Source organism: Humulus lupulus, chromosome 5 (genome assembly GCF_963169125.1).
Source record: "Humulus lupulus chromosome 5, drHumLupu1.1, whole genome shotgun sequence".
Taxonomy (NCBI): domain Eukaryota; kingdom Viridiplantae; phylum Streptophyta; class Magnoliopsida; order Rosales; family Cannabaceae; genus Humulus; species Humulus lupulus.
Window position 1 is genome coordinate 92,000,129 of NC_084797.1, and position 19,931 is coordinate 92,020,059.

Below are 19,931 nucleotides of genomic sequence, written 5' to 3' on the forward strand. Positions count from 1 at the left end.
AAAAAAACTGTGAAAAGATCTAATGGCAAAAACATCCAAGAAGACTGGACAGGTTGTTGGTGCTGCACTATCCCAACCTCCTCCCCCAAATGTGACTGAGAATGAACCACATTTGGAGTTCGATGAGGAGAAATTAGATTCTGAAACACCGAGGGCGACGCTAGGAGTGTTGCAAGATGAGTTGGCTAATCTAAGGGCCAATCAAGAGAATGTTGTTGAGATAATGGCGCTACAGCAAAGAGAAATAGAATGTCAGCGCCAAGAGCTGAGTGAGCGGCAGGCAGAAATGGATCGACGGCAGAGGGATGCCATGGCCGCCCTTGAAGCAACCATTCAACTGGCTAGGAGTCAGGCTGTACCAGCCTCCCAGCAAGATTAGCCACCAAATGCACCACCTCAAAGAGGTCCCAATCCAAGCCCTCCGCTCCAGCCAGCAAGCCCTCAAAGGCCAAAGCAGCTGCCTATGGCTCAGGATGATGTCCAACCTAGGGAACCTGAGCAGCAGCCTCCAACCCAGGATGGTCGAGGCAATCCCCAGCGCCCGAGGTAGAATAGGGCAGGGTAGCCGACCCATAGCCCTAGATGCCCAGGGGACGAAGAGCCAAATCCACCGAGCAAGGGGCAGCGTCCTTCTGCCAACAGGAGGAACATCGAGTCAGGCTCTGCGGTCACGAGCCCCCCACGGCATAACAATGGACGTGGACCCAACGACCAGTGCAGGCCTCCCCCTGACGCTCGGGAAATGCCAGCCCGAGGAGGAAATAGCGTGAACAGCTGGTCACGTCGTAGTCATCCATAATTTAGAGATGGCCATGACTATAATGAAGCTGATTCCGGCAGAGGAAATGCTGGCCTGAGAAATGAAGAAAGAGGTGGAGGCAGAAGCCCCCCACCTAGAGAAAATAGGCCAGCTAGCCACAACGCTGGGGGACAACCCAGGCAGCCGAACTTCTTTAGTGGGCTAGGAGCTAACGAGCAGAGACATAAAGACGATGATCTAAGGGACGTACTTAACGACCGCCGTGAGAGGCACGACGAGTATGCTCCCCCGGCACTGGTCACCCCAACAGTCCTAGAAGCTGTTCAGGCTCAAATTGATGCACTGAACCAGGCGGTACAACAACTGGTCGGGGGACGAACATCCCATATTGAGTACGATAGGAGGAGGGGCACCCCCTTTGTACAGAAGATTGCTGCGACCGAAACCCCCAGTAAGTTCAAGATGCCTACATTGTCGAACTTCGATGGGTACGGAGATCCAGTATCTCACGTTAATAAGTTTGAGATACAAATGGACATACAAAAAGTGTCGAAAGACGCCCGCTCCTGGATCTTCCCCGGGACATTGTCTGACACCGCTCAAGAGTGGTTCTTCAAGTTCCCTCATGCTAGTATAGTATCTTGGGAAATGTTCGTGAAGGAATTTTACGGACAGTTCTATGCGGGTCGCGTACACCCCACAGAGGCCAACCAGCTGGTCGAGATACGCCAGAAAGAGGGAGAGCCCTTGAAAGAATATGTCCAACGCTTCATGCGAGCAGCAGTTGGAGCCAAGACAGTGGGCGATGAGGGTAAGATGATGGCACTAACTACTGGAGTTAGGCGCCATTCACCCCTCTAGAGTAGCCTCAGAAAGAATGGGGTAAGAAGTACCCAAGAGTTTTTGGATTGGGCTGATCGATATATCAAGCTCGAAGACGCGATTGCCAACAAAGGGAAATCGCCAACAAAAGACAAGGGGCCCAAGGAAGAATCCGCCAAAGCCGCCAACGGGTCGGAAAAGCCCAATGGCAATGGAAAAGGCAATGGGAATGGCAGTGGTAGGAATGGTGGAAAATGGGCGAACAATGAACCCTCAACTTCTGAGAGCAAACACCCAAAAGGCAATCGAAACGAGCCAAGATTCACCAACTACACGGCCCTTGTCGAAAGCCGAGCTGGAGTCTACCAGGCGACCAGCTCAAGCGTGCCATACAAACGACCCGTAGCTATAAGGAAAGATATCTCCAAGAGAGATACGACAAAGTTCTGTCGTTTCACAACGATTACGGGCACGACACCAATGAATGTAACCAGTTGAAAGACGAGATTGAGTTCCTGATCAGGCAGGGACATTTAAGAAGATATGTGCGAGCCACAGAAGGGTCTCAGCGAGAGGCTCAAGGTGGCAACGAGCAGGCACCTACACGCCAACGCTCGCCACCTTTACAGCTAGCTCTTGTGGCAGGCACTTTACTCACCATCTGTGGAGGCCCATATCTTGCAGGAGAAAGTGGGAAGGCAAGGGAACGATACGCTCGAACACTACGCCACGACCAGGAAATCGAGATGATGAGTGTGGAAGATCGAGCACTAAAAAAGGCTCGAACAGAGGAAGAATTGATAACCTTCTCTGAAGACGATGCCTAGCACGTGCAATTCCCACACTCCGATCTGCTGGTCATAGACATACAAATTGTCAACATGATGGTGAAAAGGGTGTTGGTCGATACAGGAAGGTGGGTCAACATCCTGTACAAGTCTTCGCTGGAAAGAATGAAGCTGTTCGTCAAAGACCTAGAGCCATGCAACCAAACCATTTATGGTTTTTCGGGTGAAGGGCTCGCCCCGGCAGGGTCGATTAGGCTTCCAGTTACTGTAGGTACTACACCTACTAATAGGACATTACTCACTACTTTCATAGTAGTTGATTGTCCTTCAGCATACAATGTTGTGATTGGGAGACCAATTCTGATCGATCTACGGGCCGACACTTCGATATGGCACCTCGCCATGAAGTTCCCAACAGATGCAGGGGTAGGATGCGTATTGGGAAATCAACGGGAAGCAAGGGAGTGCTACAATTCCTCGATCACCAAGGCAAAGAAGGGTGTATCGAGAGATGTTCCCGGAAAAGAGTTGCAAGTGGCAATTAATGCTCAGGCCAACTCAAGTGATAATGTCACCAAATAGAGCATTGCCCAAAGTGAGGATAGAGATTTGGATCCTCGCTTTGGGGATTTTGAAGAAGAAATTGGACCCATCGATGACCTTGATGAGGTCCAACTCGATGAAGAAAATCCGACCATGGTTGTGAAAGTCGGTAAAAGCTTAGAGACAACAACAAAACAAGCAATGGTGGAGTTTTTAAGGAGGAACCAGGAAGTCTTTGCCTGGTCGCACAAAGCCATGGTCAAGATAGACCCTGCAGTCATCAGCTAAGAGTTTTCCATGACCTTGATGAGGTCCAACTCCTGAACATCGACAAGAGTTTTCCACCAGTGCAACAAAAAAGAAGGCTGCTCGACAAAGATAGATTAAGGGCCTTAAAAGAAGAAGTCAAAAAGCTGAAGGAGAATGGGTTCATCAGGGTGGCGTTTTATCCATCGTGGGTCTCTAATCCCATGCTAGTTCCCAAGTTGAATGGCAAATGGCATACGTGCATGGATTTCACAGACCTTAATAAAGCCTGCCCCAAAGATTGTTTCCCACTCCCAAGAATCGACCAGTTGGTCGATGCCACTGCAGGGCATCAAATTCTCTCATTCATGGATGCATACTTCGGGTATAATCAGATTAGTATGCATCCCCCTGATGAGGACCACACTAACTTTCAGACTGATACATGGCTTTACTGTTACAAAGTAACGCCTTTCGGTTTGAAAAACGCTGGTGCGACTTACCAGCGACTAGTCAACCACATGTTTAAGGAACTGATCGACACAAACATGGAGGTCTACGTTGACGACATGCTAGTCAAGTCAAAAAAGGCAGAAGGGCATATAAAGGATTTTCAAAAATGCTTCAACGTCTTAAACAAATTTTAGATGAAGTTGAATCCCCTTAAATGCTCCTTCGGAGTAGGATCAGGGAAGTTCTTGGGATTTATAGTTAACTCGAGAGGAATTGAAGCCAATCCCGAGAAAATAAAGCCCTGATCGATATGAAATCGCCAGCAAAGATTAAGGATGTTCAAAGTTTAACTGGAAGAATTGCCACTCTCAGTAGATTCATTTCGAAGTCAACATATAAGTGTGTTCCATTTTTTAATCTACTTAGAGGCAACAAAAAGTTTAAGTGGACGGAGGAGTGCGAGCAGGCTTTTCAAGCATTAAAAAATCATATGGCGCAACTACCCATCCTGTCAAAGTCGGTCGATAAAGAAACTTTGTTCATCTACCTGGCGATCACGGAATATGCTGCTAGTGTCGTTTTAGTAAGGGAGGAAGAAGGCGTGCAGAAGGCTGTTTACTATGTAAGCAAAAGGCTAATTGGAGCAGAACAGCGGTACCGGCCCATCGAGAAGCTAGCCTATTTCCTAATTTTGGCCTACAGGAAGCTGCGACCTTACTTTCAAGCTCACCCAATCACGGTTTTTACCGACCAACCTCTACAACAAGTCCTGCAAAAACCAGAGGCTGCGAGTAGATTGTTAAAATGGGCAGTCAAACTTGGGCAGTTTGATATATCTTACTTGTCGCGAGCAGTGATAAAAGGGCAAGCCCTGGCTGACTTCATTGAAGAGTTCACTAAACTTACAAATAGCGAGCGAATTGAAGACCCTAATGAGCCTGAGTGTCAAAGCAAGGATCCCTCATGGAAATTATTTACAGATGGTTCTTCTAACGAGTGCCACGCTGGAGCAGGAGTGATATTGATAATGCCGGAAGTGCATTGATTTCACTGCGCAATCAGGTTTGTCTTCACTGCTTCTAACAATGAGGTCGAGTATGAAGCATTACTCGCTGGGTTGCGTTTAGCCAGAGACATGAATATAAAGGTTCTCGACATCTACAGTGATTCTCAGTTGGTGGTGAATCAAGTCATGGGAGAATACCAAGCGCGAGGTTTAAAGATGGTTTCCTATTTAAACAAAATAAGAGATTTATTGGCTCAGTTCGACAAATACACCCTCCAGCAAGTACCTTGCGACCAGAATTCCAATGCTGATGCTTTGACCAAATTATCAAGTGCAAAGGATGCAGATACTCTGAATATAGTACGGGTTGAACGACTGTCTATGCCAAGCATCGAAGCAGAGGAGACCACTATGGTGATCCAAATGGCGGATACATGGATGGCACCATATATAGAGTATCTGATGCAAGGCGTGTTACCAACGGACAGAAACAAAGCCAGGACCCTTCAGCGGCAAGTTGCTAGGTATATCCTGGCCGATGGAATCTTGTACCGAAGGGGATACTCAATGCCATTCCTTAGATGTATTTCAAAAGAAAGGGCCAAAGAATTAATGAAAGAGGTACTCGAAGGCTTTTGTGGAGACCACGCTGGGGGGCAAAGCTTGTAAAAAAAGATCCTGAGACAAGGATACTTTTGGCCCATGATAAATGAAGACTCGATGGAGTTTGTGCGGTGGTGCGACAAGTGTCGAAGGTTCTCCAAAATCCCCAGAAGCCCCTAATGAGCTTAAACATATGTAAAGTTCGTGGCCGTTTACAGTTTGGGGCATAGATCTAATTGGATCATTGCCCACAGGGAAGGGCGGCGTCAAGTATGCTGTGGTTGCCGTCGACTACTTCACTAAATGGGTCGAAGCCGAGCCACTTGCAACTATAACGACCAAGAAGGTGCTGGATTTTGTGATAAAAAACATTGTTTGTCGCTATGGATTTCCAAGGAAAATCATCTCAGATAGCGGCACCCAGTTCGATAGTGATTTATTCACAGATTTTTGCGAATGACATGACATTATCAAGAGCTTTTCTTCAGTCGCTCATCCCCAAGAAAATGGACAAGTCGAAGCGGTCAACAAATCGCTAAAGGATACACTAAAGAAAAGACTAGAAGGAGCTAAGGGGGCATGGCCAGAACAATTGCCTGAAGTCCTTTGGTCGTACAGAACTGCTCATCGAACAACCACAGGCCATACTCCATTCTCTTTAGCTTATGGATATGAGGCTATGTTTCCTGTTGAGTTAGATCCGCCTTCGCATCGCAGAATAACATACGATCAAGGCTCGAACAACCAACTACTATTGGAATCCCTAGACTTGGTCGATGAGAAGTGTGAGCAAGCCCAACTCCGAGTAGCCACGTACCAGCAAAAAGTCGCTCGGTATTTCAATTCTAAAGTGCGAGAAAGGAAATTCAATGTCAGAGATCTAGTACTTCGAAGAGTTTTCCTGAACACCCGCGACCAAGCTGCTGGAGTACTCGGACCTAATTGGGAAGGGCCATACCAGATTGAAGAAGTCCTTCACCCAGGCACCTACAAACTTGCTCGCTTAAATGGAGATCTCGTTCCTCGCTATTGGAATGGAGAACACCTGTGCAAGTACTATCAATGAACCATCCTTCTTAAAAGATTGCCTTGTATTAATTTTACTTTTTACAAGTTATGAAAAAAGGTTGGTCATTTTATGTGACTAATCGCTTATAAGTGTAAGATCTTTTTGATCACTCGTACAGAGACGTTTGTCCATTTATTATGAGAAATATAAGGGACTGTGCGCAGCTAGACATTCTTGCCAATTATTGTATTTTATACAAGTATTTGCTCATTACGTGGGTTGTTTTTCTCTATTACAATTTAATTATTTTGCTCTGAGCAGTATTGTTCGAACAGGTTTTGGTCAAGGCAAGTGACCAAGGACCTAAAGCTCCTCGATCACATGGGGGGCATATAAGGTATCTAGTAAGCAAAGCATATCAAAATGTATCACTACCACAAAATTGTACTTAGATGACACACATGAGACGACGGTTTTAGTAGACCTGTCTTCTTATGTTAAATATAAACATATGACGACTGACTCTCTAGAACCGTCATGCCATGCACAACAAAACTTACATTAGACAACAGTTCTTAGAAGAATGTCGTCACGTGTTTATTTTTAACACAATTAGACAGTTCTACTTAGACTATTGTCTTATGTGCGTCGTCTTATTATTATTATTATTATTATTTAAGGCTTATTGAGATTTTTTTCCCTCGAACTATTACCGATCCGAATCGTGCCCCCCCGAATTTTTGAACTGGTTAAAAATTCCCCCTTAATTATTCACGTTACTGAAATGTGAGACTTCCTTCCAATTTCGCTAATGGAATGGTGATGTGGTAGTTTGGTGGCCGATGTGGTATTGCCACGTCAATGCTTCACTTATAATATAAATAATAAATAGTATTCTTGCCCTTGAACTATTACCATTACTAAATTGTGCCCCCTGATTTTTAAAAATTTATAATTAAACAATCTTTTGAATATTAAAAAAAATGAAAAAATCATTAAAATTAAAAAAAAAATTGATGGTGACAAAAAATTGGCTTGGGTGTTGGGCATGCGTCAGAATGAGGGTAGTGACATCGTCGACAGACTGGGCTCATGCGGGTCCCTTGCGACATTCAACTTTGGTGTCGCCTATATCGCTTTAATTTTTTATTTTGTATGATTTAATTTTAAAAAAATGATTTTTTAGTTTAATGTTTTTAATATTTTCTTTTAAATATTCAAAATATAGTTTTAATTTTAAATTTTAGAATTCGATGGGCATAATTTGGTAACTGTAATAGTTTGGGGGGTAAAAGCCTATCTATTTTTTAAATTATACAAGTAGCAATCTACATCAGCACTCCAATGTCGCCATATCACTATTCTGTTAGCAAAATTGGACGGAAGTCCCTCATTTCAATAACATGAATAGTTCACGGGGAATTTTTAAGTGGCCAAAAAATTCAGGAGGCACGATTTGGTAGTCGTAATAGTCTGGAAAAAAAATCCTAATAAGCCTTTTTTTAAAAGGGTATTAATATATTTAATATTATTGGATCACATATATATTTTAATATTTATAAAAAATATTGTCTAGACATATCTATTAATACTTTAATTAGTTGTTAAATTTTTATATATAATATTATACTTTTAATTAATTATATTATATTAATAATAATTAAAACTTAAATCAAATATTCAAAATATCCTTTTAATTTTAAATTTTAGAATTCGATGGACATAATTTGGTAACTGTAATAGTTTGGGGGGTAAAAACCTATCTATTTTTTAAATTATACAAGTAGCAATCTACATCAGCACTCCAGTGTCGCCATATCACTATTCTGTTAGCAAAATTGGACGGAAGTCCCTCATTTCAATAACATGAATAGTTCAGGGGGAATTTTTAACAGGCTAAAAAATTCAGGAGGCACGATTTGGTAGTCGTAATAGTTTGGAAAAAAAAATCCTAATAAGCCTTTTTTTAAAAGGGTATTAATATATTTAATATTATTGGATCATATATATATATTTTAATATTTATAAAAAATATTGTCTAGACATATCTATTAATACTTTAATTAGTTGTTAAATTTTTATATATAATATTATACTTTTAATTAATTATATTATATTAATAATACTTAAAACTTAAATCAAATAAAATCATGCATATGTCTAATATTAAGATATATTACTCATGCATATGTTTCTTATTTTTTTTAAACTAAAAATAATTTATATAAAAAAAATTTAATCAACTTGTAAAAAAAAATTATTCCTTAAAAAAGAAAAAAATGTTTGCATGTTTAATATGTGATATAATTTTTCTTTTTGAAAGTAATGAGTCATATGCACGAAATTAATAAAACAAAACAATAAGAGACTCACTCAAAATAGCCCTCAATCGTCAAAAATAGCCCCAAATGAAATTTAACAAAACAAGAAAAATCCCTAATCTTTTAATTCTACCAGTTGGCTTCTCTGAAACTCACTCAAAATAGCCTCAATCGTTTTTCTCTCACGTTCACCAGCTCACCCGCTCGATCTATTCTCTCTCACACTCAGCCCTCTTGATTCGTTCTCTCACTCAGCCTCTGCAAGAACTCAGCTCTCGTCTCTCTCCATAACATCGAGCTGCTCTCTTTCACACTCAGCCTCGGCAAGAACCAGGCGACCCCGCTGACGCAAGAACCAGGCGACCCCCCCATCGACGCAAGAACCAGGCGACCCCACCGTCGACGCAAGAACCAGGCCACCCCCCTGCCGACACAAGAACCAGGCCACCCTGGGGTAAACTAGGCAGACCTCCAATTGTTTATGAGGTAATTTTTTTTTATTCTTCGTACATTTTTTTCTCAAAAATCTGAGAGTAGTATTTCCTTTGTTTCACCATGTACATGTGCTTTTAAATTAAAGACGAGTTTCCCATTTCTTTCTTTTTGTGATCTTGAACTTTTTAAACTTTGGGTCTCTTTGTAGAGTTTTGTTTTGTTAAATCTTACCTTGATTTGTTTATAAAAATATAGAAGTTGTCCTGTATAGTAGAAGAGCTACTATTGGTACAAGGGCTAGTCATTTAGAACCTGCTTGGTTTAATAAGTAAGACTGTATGTATGGGTGTACTCTAAATATTGAATATGGCTTATAGGTTTGCTCTTTTGTGTAATTGTTCTTTCGCAAACTCTTTCTATTAATTTAGGAATGTATTCACCAAATTTTATGAAAAATAAATTATAGGAACATTGCTTTCTACTTATCATAAACACCTACAAAGATAAACACATACAAGTTTTGCTTTGCTTAAATGGAATGCAGACATTTTGATGATAGAATTAATGTGCTAGAGACTAGTAGTATAGTAGTGGGATGATCAAGACATCTTGTGATTAGCAACTATCATATATCTATTTGGAGTGTAAGAAAGGGGGAGATGTCGGTCAAAATGGCGAGACACTGAGACGTATAGAGAAACACGGTTGTATGTGAAAATTATTTATTAGAAGTGATTTTGTTTGTTGCACTCTGTATTTCTTTTGACATTGGTTTTAACACAATGAAATTTACTTGGTCAAACTTATGGTACGGAAGTAGAAAATAGAAAGAAAGGGAAACTTGTAATAGCTACTTTCAAAAGATCTATTGGGTCATTAGGGTCTGAGGTACATTTGAGTAGAGTGTACAAGTTTTTAACAAGGGAAGCATGGATCAAAATGATAAGCATCAAGCCAAACCAAATGATAGAGGCTAGTGAAAATTGACAATGAGATGGCTGCAAAGATTCATTGGGTTGAGTTAGCTTTCAACTAGTTGATTTGACCGATCCACTTTAAAATGACTGTCAAGTTTGCAGGCTAATGTAGATACATCTAACCTAGCTACCTAGAAAAGGAAAAATTAATAATAATGAAGAGTGGAAAACAGAAAATGTTGAAGGACTACTGGGCCGTATTCATAACAGAAAATGTTGAAGGACTGCTGGGCTGTAGAAAACAGCTGTGTTTATTTTACAGCTGTATTTATTTACCTAATTTCTTAAATAGATACTAATATGATTAGGACCAGACTTAGAAGGATCATCTGTTAGGCATATGAATCCTATTATTTCCTGATTTTATGTTTTCTGCCTCTTCCTTTTCCGTGTGCTTTCCTCTATTTATTAGTGGTTTGTGATGAATAAAAGATAGATTATTGAGATTTGAGACCTAATAGCTGAAAGGAAATAAACATGAGACGATTTTGGTAAAAGCCAAGATGGTCTGAACTTTTAATAGTCTTGTTGATAGCTTTGGCAAACTTCATATTCAATTTGGCAGCTCTAATGACATTAACTTTTTTGTTGTGCATGTTGTAGCTCTGGAGAACAGTACTACTCACACCCTTTAAGCTCATCACAGTGTTCTTGCATGAAGCAAGTCATGCTATTGCTTGCAAACTCACATGTGGTCATGTTAGAAGCTCTTCACCTTTCCCCTCTTTTGTACTCAATGCTTATATTGTGAAGCTAGTTCATGCACTTAATCCTCATTTCTGTGGTTCCTGAAGTCAGTCATGCAAACTAATATGATCTCATGCAAATGAGGGTGGCGTCACACAAACGCGTGGTGGTGTATACTGGTTGATATTACCTGCAGGATGTAATACACTTTTTTCCCTAGCAACTATTCTTTCTATGGTCCATGCCCTACTTTCAAGTTTGTTAAGTGGAAATGAAACATTGCATGCTTTTCTTTGATAGAATATTCATGAATGTATTTCCTCTATCTTTGCATTCCTTAGTTCAATTGATTTTTTTTTTCAATTTGAACAAAAAAAGCTTCACTTCAATAGACCTTTTTTTTTCTCAGTTCTTTATGTATTCAAGGTGTTTCTTACGTGCATCAATTATACATGTTGGCCTTGCACTTGGTTTCTGGCACTGAACTACCCTTAGGAATTTCTTATTACTGATTATTCTTTCAAATTGCATACACCAAGTTCAATTGTAGTAAAACTGAAAATGAGGTCTTTGTAGAGTCAGTAGAATTTTTTATTTCTTTTGATATTGGTTTTACAATTCTTGTCAATTACCATGATGTGTTTCCATGGCTTCATGCTTTATACGAAATTTTACATACTCAGATCTTGGCTCATCATTATGGGGAATGACTTTGATACTCGCATCAACAAATCTCCTCATTGCAAGAATTGCTGCTGGTTGTTTAATTGTTGCTCTATTTGTGGTGCTCTGTATTGCTAAAAACGTAAGATTGCTATTTCATATATTTCAGTGTTGAGAAATGCAAACATTATTGCATATTGTCTTCATCAGTTACTATGAAGTGAGCACTTATTAATTTTTCCTTTTAATCTTGTTCATTATATAGTGGACACTTCGTGGACTTTGTATCGGTAAGAAACTTTATTGAGTTGTTTAAAAGTACTGTCAATTTTATATATTCAAATGCTTCCTTACCATTTTCTGATGCTTACTGGTTAACTCTATCAGGATTCATCATTTTCCTTGCTTTAATTTGGGTTCTGCAAGAAATGACAACAGTCTGTATTCTCCGTTACGTTATTCTCTTTATAGGTACTTTTTTATCTTATTATTTTTGTGGCAAAACTCCTTTATTAGTTTTTATACTTATTATTACATTTTTTTGGATGGAGATTTACAGCTGTAAATGTTTGATTTGGTTAATTGCAGGTGTGATGAACAGCTTGTTTTCAGTATATGGTATGTGCCACCACTCATCTTTAGCAAGTAACCTATTGATTACCAATTCTACACTTGTGTTTGATATTCAAATACATATGACAGATATCTATGATGATTTAATATCTCGAAGAGTCAACTCCAGTGATGCTGAGAAGTTTGCTGAAATTTGTCCTTGTTGCAATGGAGTTGGATGGGGAGTCATATGGTGAGCATGTTGTTTAAAACTCATTTATATTAATCTTTTTATTAGTCCCTAAGCATTTGTAAAAAGTTGAGTTGGTTCAGAATTTTAAATTCAACGACATACCATAACTTTCAAAAAGTCTTAATCTTTAACATGGCTTTCCTTTAAAAAAACTTAACAGAAATGGCACATCATTAGTCTCTACATTTTGAAAATATCATTTAATTATTCCCCAAACTTTCGAAATGTTGTACCTTTAGTTCGTAAGATGTGTCATTCTATATTAAGCTTGATTGAAACTGTGCTATTATCTTGGTCTGCGAATATTTGGTCGTCAAATCAATTTTAATGATTCTAAAGTTTAGGGATCAGGATGTAATCATGTATCATCTTGTATAGTTGAGATCACATTTCAATAAGGTAAACTTGTAAAAGAGAGCATGTATATTTTCTCCATGTAAAATTATATTTTGCTAATCTTAATGTTTTGCTTACACTTGTAGGGGAATGGTATCATTTACATTTCTTTGTGGATCAATGTATTTGGGACTTGCCATCTTATCATGAGGTACAACCTGCTTTCTTATAGTGTTTGCAATGATTTAACATATATTTATATTTGATGAGAACAAACATATATTGCATTTATAGCCTATAATTTATAGGTAAAATGTCATTTGTGAAATTCCTTTCTCTGATACTTGTGGCATAATTGTATTAAATTGTTTAGTTCACTATTACTGTCATTCAACTTTATTTGTAAACTGACCAGTATTTTGTTGAAATTATTTGTTGGTTAGTGTGGATACTTTCAATTTATGCTGGATAATTGAAATTCAATACCATGTATTACATTGTTAGGATATTTACTATTAAATTAATGTTTTCAGCTTAAGAAGCTTATATATTTTTTCTCCCCACACATTTATGTTGTTTGAAGAGACCTTAAAATTTTCTTAGTACTTGATGTGTCAATGGTAATTTACTTTATAATTGTTGAAAATATATTTTCCAATAACAACCCTGGACAACAATAAAATAAATAATAATAATAATAACAATATATGTGTATGTTCTCCTATTTAAATCATTTCATTGGAATGGATTTATGTTCCTCAACCGCACTACTAGACTTGTTTTGTGCTAGACAGCAAATTAAAATGGAAAGCAAACGAGATTGTGTGATTTGCTTAGAACTTGGAGATTTATTATTCTGGCAGTTTTCTGTGAAGAATGTTAGCTAATCTTTAATAGCTTCGCTGTTTAAAGATTTATTTTATGGCTAAATTTGTTTTTTTTTTCTTTTTTCTTGTTCTTTCCTTTTCAGGATTAGAGTCTTGGGTCCAAACTCATCTTGGGGTTGCAGAGAACTCATATATCTGTGTTTCATTCCAAATTTTGTAGCCTGATTCAATTGATACTAAAAAATATTTATGCCTTCATTCTTTTAACCCTTTTTATTGAGGGTTACATGTGATTATTTTCATAATTTTTTATAGGAGCTTTTTATTTTACTCATATATATCTATTCTTGTAGAGGCTGGAGAGTGATTTAAACAATTGACATGAACTGCTTAATCCAATGTGTATTCATATATTTTAGAAGAGCTACTATTGGTTTGATTCTTCTTTTGCTTCTTGTTCATGTTGCAGTCCAAGTTTAATTTTATTGATTTGGTTCTCAAGTCTTGCTATCTTACCTTCCACCATAGCTATTAATCGAACTTCTCCTAAATTTCTTTTGACAGCTAATTATGAAGTTCTTTCTTTTGATAGCTTCTTTGAAGTGTTCCACATTTTTGTAACTAAACTGTAAAAGTTTTCTCCATCTTTTAAAGCTAGACTGATAATTTTTTGTTCTTAGTATTTTGCTTGTGACAACAATAATCCTGACTGCAATTTTGTTGGTGTAATTTGTGCAGACCATCATGGTTAGTAGATGGTAACAAAATCTCTACAAAGATCAAGAGTGCCTCTAGCAACCATGATCTTGAAAGAATTAATTTGAAAAGCAACCCTGCTAGAGCCTGTCCTAATTGTGAATTTGTGATTGACAACAATTAAGTAAGATTTCCACTATTTCTTTATCCTCTGTGAATACAGATTGTGTTTTGTTTCGGACAATAGTAAGCACTAAATAAAGACTGCAGTCAATAATAACTAACTACACATGACTTTACAATGTCGTCAATGATTGTAAACTACAATTTCACTTTTATATTTCTTTGTTTGTTTGAAACATTAGTTGGATATATTAGTTGGTAAAGAAAACTCCTCTGCCCCTAGAAAATTTCATTGAGATAAGGACTTGTGCAAGTACTGGTAGTAAATACTCTCTCTCTTCTTCGCACAGATATAAAAATGACCTCTTCCCCTTCTCTTCCTTACTCCTCTCTGCATTTTCACAGAGGCGCTCTTTAATTTTTCACAAACTATTCGACCTTCAAGGCCCCCCTTCTCTGACCTCTCTCTCTGCTATGAGTTTTCCAATAGCCCAATTCTCTTTTCTTTATTTTAGAGAGCCCCTCTCTCTCTCAGTGCAGTGAAACTGTTCGGCGTTTACTCTCCTCACTGCAAAAAATATCGATTTGATAAATCTCTCTTCATATTTCACCCCCATAGACGAGAACAGTATTAGTTGAATTTATGTCTCTTCATTTGTAACATGTCGATTTGATAAATATCTGAATGGCTCTAATACAGGAACAATATTCGTTGAATTTTTATGGTTGCTTTATTTATTTATTTGCTTTCATTTTACTCAAACCAAAAAATCCATCTAAATGAAAAAAACTATTCGTGAATAACTTTTGGTTTGTCTATAGTTATATTAAAGTTTTAGTTTGCTTGCCTAGTTTGGGCTCCAATTTTTGCTTTTCCTATTGATTTGGGCCTTGATGTTTGTGTTTATTTTCTTTTATCTCATTTAATAGGTTGCAAGATAAATGGTCATTGCTTCTCATCTGACTGTTTCTAAGGCTTTGTAAGATTATTAATTTTTTTTCCATGTTTCCTATAGTCTATTTTATAATTTTTTTTTGTCTTAAAAAATGTATATTTTTTATGCATAAGTTCTCAGATGTGGTAGTGAATCCTAAAAAAATGGAGGGTGGGAGAAAATAGCACATAGAATTCAGAAAAGTGAAATGATTTCTTGTTCTTTACACACTTTGAATCATCAAACAAAAATGAGCCCTTAAATTTATAGGTGATGTTTATGCCCCTTTCATAAATGCCCAATTACAACTGTCATCGAAAGTTTTTGCTCTTGATGGTTACTATAATTTAATATTTCTATTGTGTAGGAATTTTGGTACAATAGCAGACTAGCAGTATAAAGGCCTTGGCATATTTGCATCTACAGTTAGTATTCCTTTGCATAAAGAGTTTTATTAGATATATTTGAGTGTCAAGTAAACAGAAATCCAACTCAAGTGGCAAAATTGAATTTTTTTTTAAATCATTAATTGGATAAATCATATAGGTGTGCCAGTTTTATATGTGTGTCTTTGTTTTCTCATACCCAATAGCAAGTGTCCTAATTTTTTGCTCTTGGTGAGTTCCATAATTTGAGTGCTTTTGTTGTGTAGGAATTTTGGGACAGTAGCTGTAACAAGGTCATTGAATATACAATTGAAGTATCCTTCAAAGGGCTTTATTAGGTCTATTCAAATGGAAAATATCCATGGCTTTAAGTCAACTGGCAGCAGTGGCTCAAGAGGTGCATTGATTATTCTAGAAGGCTTAGATCGATGTGGAAAAACAACAGTCTAGTAGTCTACACAAGTACTTGGTAGGATTAGGGCATTCGGCTGAATTATGGCGATTCCCAGACAGAACAACAAGTGTGGGGAAAATGATATCATCCTATCTTTTCAATGAATCTCAACTTGATGATCATGCTATACATCTTCTTTTCAATGCCAACCGTTGGGAGAAGAGGTTAGCTAAGTCATTCTAAATTTTTTATATGCATTGGAGTTCATTATTGCTTTATGGTTGATTTAGATAACGAATAATTTTTTTCTTCTGTTTATTTAGCCTTTTGTATTATTTATTGGTTCTTGAAAAAAAAATTGGCTGAGTTCATATCTGTAACTGGTTTAATGTGGTGATGGATGATATGTTGATTTAACAAAAGTCATGGCACTGCTCTTATCTTTCAGATTATTCAGAGGGTAAAGACAGTCCAAATGGATGGCTAGTGGTGAAATAGTAAACTATTTGTTGAATATTTGGTTTGTTAAATTAAAAAATTATATTCAGATTATAATGCTTCCTATCATTGCTGTTGTGATAAATGTTGGACTTTTCATTAAAACCATATTGTATGACAGAAGCAAACGTGGGATTTTTGAAAAATTCCTGTTCTTTGCAGATCCTTGATGGAAAGTAAATTGAAATCTGGAACCACCATCATTGTTGACCGGTATTCTTATTCTGGGGTGTCTTTCTCTTCTGCCAAAGGACTAGATTTTGAGTGGTGTAAGGTGAAGATATGCTTAGTTGTTTTTATAAACAATTGTTTGTATTTAATTTCTAACAAACCAGATCATTTTTGTAGGGTTATTGGCTCCAGATCTTGTAGTATATCTTGATATACCACCAGAGGTAATTAAGTTATATAATTTTCAGGCTAGTATGTAAATTCATGAATGTACCAATTTTGGTTACTGCCAATTTTGAGGTTATAACTTTTTTACAATGAATGATACATGGTTTTGGACCATTTACACAATCTAAATACAAAGCTCTCCCTGATGTTCAATCTGCCTTATTTTAAGTTTTAAACCTCCAGGAAGACCTTTAATTGTAGTTTCTCACATGATGAAAAGGCATCTATATCTTTTCTTTTTTTTTTTGGTCTAAACTTTGTGTTGATGAGTCATAGATAGAGTAAGGGTCTAAGAGGCTTGCTAGAGTTACCTTTTGAAATCATAGCTAGAGTTTCTTGAGTGGATGAGTCATAGCTAGAGTAACTTTTGAAATCAGAATTAAAAAAATATACTAACTGTAGTATTTAGTTATCACTTACATAGTTATCCCAAGTGAGTTCTATATTCCAAGTGAGTTAGCACTTACATATTTTGATCTTGTAATTTTTAGATTTGGAACATACTGAGTTCTATTGATTTTGTCTACCCGTTGATTCTATCTGAACTATATTGTAATTACACAGGAAATTCTGAATGAATATAGTTATTAAAAATAGATAAATGAAAAAAATTCTCATATTCTACATGGGACGTCGATCTCCACAATATTGTCGTCTTATGTATTGCAGGGAACGATGCTTGCACATAAATTGTCATCTCATGTACTGTAGGAGGATGACGCTTGAGTAGGAACTGTCGTCTCATTTACTGCAGTGGATGTCACTTGCACAAAAACTGTCGTCTCATGTACCACAAGAGACAACGTTTGCATAGGAACCATCGTCTCATGTACGACAAGAGATGACACTTTTATTTAAACCGTCATTTCATGCTTTAAATGGCATGACATTGCATGGGATGACGTTATTAGAACCGACGTACGAGAGTCCATACGACGGTTTAAAACCATCGTCCCATGTCAATTTTGTAGTAGTGTATGTAAACACATGAGCAAAATAAGTGAAAGCAAGCTAAGGTACTTAGAGTATTTTTCAAAATTTTGTATTTTTCTAAATCAAACCAAAGTGCTATGCTAAGTTCGGTCATGCGAACATATGTTATAATAAGACGCAGATGTATTATAATATCAAAAAAGAATTACTTTATACCGCGAGCAGTACTACTCGGATGCAATTGTTCGATTAGAAGGAAAATAGCTGTCCGTGCAACAATCAAAAATTAAATAAGGAGTTGTCTTTACATCACGAACCGTAGGTCATGTATTTAAAAGAGAAAAAAAACTATGAAGTTGCCGGGGGGTCTTGTGGCGATTCCTGCTGCTGCTGGTCGACTGCATCCCCAGCTTCTTCTCGGGCGCCTTTGATTCCGGTTGCTAGAGAAATTTCTAGAGACCTTGGAATTGTCTCTTCCTCCAGGCGAGCAACGCACCTAGCCAGCTCCACCTTCCTGATATGGTCTGGGAGATAGGAAAAGTTGGCAGTGGGATTGTTCTTCCAGAACAAGTAGAAGCACTCGAACGATGCCCCCTCATAGTCTTCAAGGTCGCGGGCGTTCTGTTCCTCTAAAGCACCAACCTCTTGGCGACTTATTGTGGGCTTCCTGATAATTCCTGAGCGAGACTTCCTTGTACTACTCCTTGGATGCAGTGATCTTATCGATACTTGCATCCTTCCTCTTCAGCTCCTCTTTGAGAGAACCATTTGTGGCCTCGGTCACTTGCAGTGCCTCGAGGTGCTTCGCCTCGACTTTTTTAAGAGCCTCAATATGCTTCGCCTCGGCCTCTTTGAGGGCCTCAGAATGTTTCTCCTTGACCGCCTTCAACTGCTCGGCATAAGTAGCCTCAGACGCCTTGAGTTGCTCGGTGTATTGAGCCTCAACAACACTGAGCTGATCGCTGAGTTTCTTCTCAAACTGAGCATTCTACATCCTTGAAGATCGACAGCCGGAGGTCAGGGTAAGCACCCCCTGCGATCAAGAAAAAGATAAGGTCATGAATAGGAGCAAGTTAAAAAGACGATTTACAAAGCAGAAAGCAACTTACAGCAAGCACTTCGTTCAGTGCACGGCTGAGGACCTGGTCAACCCCCATGGAGCCGGTCTCCTGGATTGCCTCCCGGCTGCGTCAGTGCTTCATTATTTTTGTCAGCCTATCTTTGGCTGTGCTAAGCACCACGCCCGTAAGGTCATCTCCTGAGCCTTCTTCCCGACGACCAACCAACTGCTGGACGGTGGATGTTGGGGGCACCTATGGGATTTCTTCTTGCTCGCTGACTTGGTGTACAAGTCGAAGGCACGTTCAGCAGGCATGTCTGCAAAAAATAAACGAGCGAACAGTCAGGCAATATAATAAAAGAAACTTGCTAAGTTTAAGAAGCAAGGACAGAGAAATTGAAAGTATAATATCCGAGCTATCATTACTGGTCGCTACATTATTTAATCTACAAGTGCTACACTCACTCTCTGGCCTGAAGAAATCTGAATTTAAAGTAGGAGGATATTTAAAGTTACCATCCCCGTCGAAGAGATGACAGGGAATAGGCAGACTATCTAAAAGCGAGAAATCGGTACCCTTCTCGTCCGACGATTCGTCAAGGGGCTCGAGAGGGACAGTGGCCTTCTTTTTCCCTTTCCCTGATGGGCGGGGGGAGCAGCAGCTCGTGGAATGTTGGAGGGTTCCCTGATTGTCACTCTGGTTGTCCTCCTTTGAAGTTGTGACATGTCTGGGTGCTGCTCGGGAATCTCCTTGCCAGTGGCACTTCCCGATGTTGACTTCCTCACGTCTTGGTGAGGTGCTTAAAGCCCGACCAGCCTCAAGTTGGGCTCTGTGACCAGTTAGTTGACACTTTTCTCTATATCGTTCATGCTGGCCAGGAGGACTGATCGCATCTCCATGTCTGGAGTAGGGCCTGAAACGCACTAAATTTCTAAGGAAAATGCAGCAAAAAATTGAAGAAAGATTGGCGACCAGTGGTACAAAGACTTTACCTCCTTGAGTGAAGGCCAAGTTGTTCACGACCATGTTAGTCGTCAGGAAATACTCCAGATGGTATCTCCCCATGTTCGAGATGTAGGTGGTGTCAGCCAGGAAAGTGCAACCTGTTTCTTGGTGACAAAAGTGGAAAAACCCCGTGCTTTCTTGGTTGGGGTTAGATTTTAGGTCGAACAGATAGTTTACCTCATGTAGTGTGGGGACAGGCCATTTTTTGTGGCTATATAGG

The 19,931-nt window shown here is 38.7% G+C and overlaps 1 protein-coding gene and 1 long non-coding RNA gene across 3 annotated transcripts; both read left to right on the forward strand.

Moving 5' to 3' along the window:
* Positions 1 to 11,296: 11,296 nt before the first annotated feature.
* Positions 11,297 to 13,694, forward strand: LOC133779297 (uncharacterized). Its single transcript, XM_062219274.1, has 7 exons — positions 11,297 to 11,455; positions 11,579 to 11,603; positions 11,701 to 11,784; positions 11,902 to 11,931; positions 12,016 to 12,118; positions 12,601 to 12,665; positions 13,425 to 13,694. Exons 1-6 carry the CDS (start codon positions 11,297 to 11,299, stop codon positions 12,662 to 12,664), a joined length of 465 nt encoding a protein of 154 aa, XP_062075258.1. The 3' UTR covers position 12,665; positions 13,425 to 13,694.
* A 1,336-nt stretch (positions 13,695 to 15,030) lies between these two features.
* LOC133777524 (uncharacterized) lies at positions 15,031 to 16,582 on the forward strand. 2 transcript variants are annotated; one of them, XR_009868630.1, is made up of 4 exons: positions 15,038 to 15,080; positions 15,403 to 15,460; positions 15,688 to 16,039; positions 16,476 to 16,582. It is a non-coding gene; the product is annotated as an uncharacterized LOC133777524 (long non-coding RNA). The 2 variants fall into 2 exon arrangements; XR_009868631.1 differs by lacking the exon at positions 15,403 to 15,460 and having other exon boundaries at positions 15,031 to 15,080.
* The last annotated feature ends 3,349 nt before the right edge of the window (positions 16,583 to 19,931 follow it).

What these genes read in the sequence shown, in the direction of transcription:
- LOC133779297 (XM_062219274.1), top strand. Translation starts at nt 11,297, where the DNA reads ATGGCTTCATGCTTTATACGAAATTTTACATACTCAGATCTTGGCTCA. An exon ending in TGCTCTGTATTGCTAAAAAC is followed by an intron (nt 11,456 to 11,578) that starts GTAAGATTGCTA and finishes TTCATTATATAG; the next exon opens with TGGACACTTCGTGGACTTTG. An exon ending in GTTGGATGGGGAGTCATATG is followed by an intron (nt 12,119 to 12,600) that starts GTGAGCATGTTG and finishes TTACACTTGTAG; the next exon opens with GGGAATGGTATCATTTACAT.